General features: G+C 39.8%; 1 protein-coding gene across 1 annotated transcript; it reads left to right on the forward strand.

Moving 5' to 3' along the window:
* Positions 1 to 401: 401 nt before the first annotated feature.
* Positions 402 to 4,597, forward strand: sdsl (serine dehydratase-like). The gene is made up of 9 exons (XM_041060435.1): positions 402 to 539; positions 1,182 to 1,344; positions 1,543 to 1,579; positions 1,671 to 1,810; positions 1,898 to 1,986; positions 2,097 to 2,330; positions 2,417 to 2,547; positions 2,655 to 2,741; positions 3,114 to 4,597. Exons 2-9 carry the CDS (start codon positions 1,198 to 1,200, stop codon positions 3,215 to 3,217), a joined length of 969 nt encoding a protein of 322 aa, XP_040916369.1. The 5' UTR covers positions 402 to 539; positions 1,182 to 1,197; the 3' UTR covers positions 3,218 to 4,597.
* The last annotated feature ends 224 nt before the right edge of the window (positions 4,598 to 4,821 follow it).

Below are 4,821 nucleotides of genomic sequence, written 5' to 3' on the forward strand. Positions count from 1 at the left end.
AATATCCAGCATTCAAAATCTGACATAAATAAATGTACAAAACTAAAAGTATCTATGCAGCCCATTTCATAATAATGTATGCTATTAGGTTATAATTATTGGCGCATTAATACGTGCACCACTTTAATTCTGCAGCTGGTTAAGGAGGAGCTTTTATCCCCTATAAATAAAGTCTTATCGTGACCTTTAATAATACATCATAAACTGTTTGTTGATGGAATTACTCAGGCATAATACATGTACCTCAAATCTGCACCAAAGTAAATGTACTTAGTTACTCCACACCACTAATCTGCAGAGTAATTTATCCCTACAGTCACTGCATCTGTGTCAGTTAATCTAATGGTAAGAAAATCCCGTAGCACGTTTATTTTGAAAGTAGAAACCGGAAGTGGTCGTGTTTGTTTTGGCTAGGCTCCGTTTTCCAGAGACGTCTGTCCTGCTACATGCTAACGCAGAATATTAACTATGGTGTTGCACTGATGCTCCCAGGTTGTCACCTGATGGTCAGAGGCTCGTTCACCACATTCTATCCAGACGTAAGTCAGTTTTTATTGACGTAAAATGTGTACCTGAGTAGTACCTGACATTAACTGTGCGTCACCTCACGTTTTGTGGTGCTGAGTGTTTGCTGCTTCACTTTACTTTTTAAAAGTCGTTTAAAACTTAAAGTTGCGGTTAAAACATTTTCTTACTTATCAGTAAGTAGATTGGGTGTGGGATATGGCTGTTTGAGATATTTGTCTTAGATCTTTGCTGCCACAGATCTAATCTCAACTGTTACTTCATACTAAAGTATTCTCATTTAAAGCTGCAGTATGAGCATGAAAAAACACATTTTAAAATGCTATTTTCTTTTTGACTTGAAATGCAAATTCTGTGAGAGGTGTCTGTTTTTGTGTTTAACTGTGCTGAAAGATTGTTTCCATGCTTATGTGCATATCACTCTTTTTTCCTTTGTTCCCGGGCAGCATTTAAAGGCAGCATTTACCATGCATGGCACCTAATAGGGCAAGGGGCAACGATGAGGACTTTGATACCGATTTATAACTTAGATGTATAGTTAAGATAAACTTATTTTGTCTTATGAACCACCACATACAACCTTGATATGAAAAACTCCAACATCCTTTGAGAGACACATTGACATTGGTTGCTGTCTAACACAATTTTCCTTTCAGTGACCTTAGCTGCACCATGGCGGAGCATTTCCACCTGAACACACCGCTGCTGGAGAGCGTCACCATGTCCAAACGGGTGGGAACCACCGTCTATTTAAAAATGGAGAATTCACAGCCATCTGGCTCCTTCAAGATCCGCGGCATTGGGCACCTCTGCCAGCAGGTAGGAGCCCTGAACCCTTGGCCGGTGCATAGTACAGCCTTTTTCTTGCAGATCCCTCACATTAGACAATGACTGCTACATGTGTCCATTTAATTAAAGGCCCATTTTGACGGACTGTGGTGTAGATTTCATCTAATTATACAAAGGTTGCTGAGAAACATACACTAATGTATTCTTTATCTATTTATTGTTCTGCAGCTCGCCAGACAGTCCAAAGGAGTTGTCTGCTCTTCAGGTGACGTCTCTGCAGTTACAGTGCATGCTGATATGCACAATAAACAGTAGTAACAGGACCAATGGGTTAATAACAAAGTATTTTATTCTAGGTGGTAATGCAGGTATGGCTGCAGCCTATGCAGCCAGAAAGATGGGTGTACCAGCCACCATCATAGTCCCCTCCTCTTCTCCTCCAATGGTCATTCAGAGAGTCCAGGATCAGGGTGCTACAGTCAAGGTTAAAGGGAAGGTAAAGTATAACATTAAACATATGGAAGTGATCTCAGCTTCCAGCTCGGATTCGTGTTTTTCATTTTGGAAATTTTTTTGTTCTTAGGTTTGGGATGATGCCAACGCAGAAGCTCTCAGACTGGCAGAAACTGAAGGACTCACCTATGTTCCTCCGTTTGATCACCCCCTGCTATGGTACAAACATTCATCACAACTAAAGTGACCAGTTTCTGCAACGCTGTGTAAAACTAAACACTAAATTATTCAGAGTTTATCTGTATATGTCTCCCCACACACACCACCAGGCAGGGCCACGCCAGTATGATCTCAGAGGTTGCAGCCTCTCTGGGTCCCAGTGTGAAGCCTGGAGCTGTGGTGGTGTCTGTGGGTGGAGGAGGGCTCCTGTGTGGAGTGGTCCAGGGCCTGAAGGATGTAGGCTGGATGGATGTACCTATTGTCGCTATGGAGACAGTGGGGGCAGACTGTTTTAACGCCACAGTTAAAGCAGGGAGGGTGGTCACTTTGGATGACATCACCAGGTTAGAAGATAAAAGAGATGAAATGTTTTCTACTTTAAAGAGATTGAACTTCATCCTCACCTCTGGCTCCATCCGTCTTCTCACAGTGAGGCTAAATGTCTTGGAGCGAAGACGGTTTGCAAGCAGGCTTTCGAATACAGCCAGAGCAGCGAGCTGACCATCATCTCTGAACTGGTGACTGACCAGCAGGCTCTGCATGCTGTCGAAAGTTTCCTGGGTTAGTGTGTGTGTTTTCAAATGTCTCTAACAACTTCTGAGCAGCGTAATTAGCATTTTTTTTCTTTATGTTGGTTTTGTTTTATTTAAACTCTGTGCTGTTGACAGATGAGGAGCGTGTGCTGGTGGAGATGGCATGTGGAGCAGCACTAGCAGCTGTCTACAGTGGACTCATACACAGATTACAGGACGAAGGTAACTACTCTGAATTTACTGTCACTGCTGAACATTCACACAGCCGTGCTTCTTATATCTTATAACAACGTAATTCATACATTTTAAAATTTACATCTCTGCTGTTTGTCAATACAGATGTTAAAAGTCTTTGTTTTCTCATCTTTCTTATTATAATGTATGTGTACATTAAAAGGACTTTTCAGACAGCAGCCATGTTGGTAGAAAATGTTTCAAAGGAATAATCAGAGTGTTTTTGTATAGATAAAACTTTGTGGAACAAGTTTGCACTTTAATGAAACTTACTGTCCATAGTAACTCCCTTCTGCTGAGGAGAAACTCACGGAGAAAACAGCAGAGGTTCATTTATGTCACAACCCTTCTTCTTTGCAGGTCGTCTGCCACGTCTCCTGGGCCCCCTGCTGGTGATCGTGTGCGGTGGCAGCAGCGTCGACATGGAGCAGCTGACCAATCTCAAAAACAAACTACGGACCTAAGCTACTGTATGTGTGCAAACAGGTGTGTGAGTGTTTGGGTACAGAGGGATAAATGTATTCCTGTCTGATCAGCTGAAAAGTCAAAGCATTAAATCAAGGAGTGATGTGTGGATGGACGAATGAAAGGATGGACAGAGTAAAGACAAATACCAGGAAATAAAAGAAAACAAGAAATGCAGCAATTTATGGTTTAATTTAGAAGCAAAGGTCTTTCATGTAATGTTTCTCATTTTTTGTATTGTGTTCCCTTTAACATTGAAGCCTCATTTCCAGGTTGCATAAGATGCAATTAAGCTTCACAGAAAACTATATCAATTTTTGCTGTCATGAATTATTGGATTAGTCATAACGTGAATATATTTTAACATAAGCTCACTTGACTGTTATTATTCAGTTACAAGGTTTCACCACATGGTGGTGTCACAGTTCACTGTTCAGAAATACACCGACCATCCACTGAGTCTGAACCAGATACAGAAAACTTTGTGAGGAAAAAACACAGATTCTTAACCGATATTTTAGTGATGCGATTTAATCATAGATGAATTCTACTTCAGTTCAGCTCTGATAGTCTGAGGGATAATAAAACTGCTCTTACATTTCGTATTAATTTAAAGACTCTACAAATATTTTATGCATTTGAGTTTTTCCTTGTTCTGTTTGTGGGAACATTTGCAGCCCTGGATTATTTTCTCAAGCCAGTAACAAGTTTTAAATGAAAACAGCAGAGTTTTAATTGTAACTGGATTGTTGCATGTCTTTTTCACAGACACATAAAACCTAGTGGCCCAGTCAAGTTGCGTTATGTGTAGGAAACTATTACTATGGAAACAGCTCCTCGCTGTACAGCCTGCATCAGTGGAGAGACTTGAGTTTAACAACCTGCTGATGGTCTTTGACTCAGTAACTCTCAGAGTACAGGCACAAAATGAACCCCTTCACTTTTTGCACACTTGATTGTATTGATTTAGTTCTAAATTGATAAAATTGCCATTTTCACCCATCAGACCACAGACTACACTCAATAAGCCATAATGACAAAGTGAAAACACGTTTTTAGAAACTGTTGAATATTTATTAAAAATCAAGAAATGTCTCATTTACTTTACATTTTTATTCAAAGTCTTATTTCAGGACTTTGTAGAAGCCCCTTTGGCAGCAATTACAGCTTTGAGTCTTCATCGAAGGTGTCAGGGTCATTTTTCACTATTTTCTGACATCTCATAGACTAAATGTCTAATTCTATTAATCAAAAAATATAATGAGCAGATTAAGCTCTTACAGGATATATACAGTGAATGTATGAAATATTAAAGAGCTTGAAATGTATCATCTAGTATACAGTACATTCATCATGAATATATTTTCCACAGCCCTGAATGTGTTATGGCCTTCATTTGACATTTACAGCTCTAAAAGCATCGAGTGTATTCTGAGCAGCTTGTTGCTAAGCATCCTTGCTTGGAGTGAATAAGATTAATGTAAACAAGGTGATATAAGTCAGTATATTGCCGTTATGAAACACCTCTCATTTGGCTGCAACGTGTGGTTGAAAACACATGTACTGTAGAGTTAGACCTGCTCCTCTGAATAAACCAATTTTC

Source organism: Toxotes jaculatrix, chromosome 17, assembly GCF_017976425.1.
Source record: "Toxotes jaculatrix isolate fToxJac2 chromosome 17, fToxJac2.pri, whole genome shotgun sequence".
Lineage (NCBI taxonomy): Eukaryota > Metazoa > Chordata > Actinopteri > Toxotidae > Toxotes > Toxotes jaculatrix.

Coding starts and splice junctions, on each gene's coding strand:
- sdsl (XM_041060435.1), top strand. CDS start 1,198: ATGGCGGAGCATTTCCACCTGAACACACCGCTGCTGGAGAGCGTCACC. Junction 1,345..1,542: donor TTGGGCACCTCTGCCAGCAG/GTAGGAGCCCTG, acceptor ATTGTTCTGCAG/CTCGCCAGACAGTCCAAAGG. Junction 2,548..2,654: donor TGCTGTCGAAAGTTTCCTGG/GTTAGTGTGTGT, acceptor TGCTGTTGACAG/ATGAGGAGCGTGTGCTGGTG.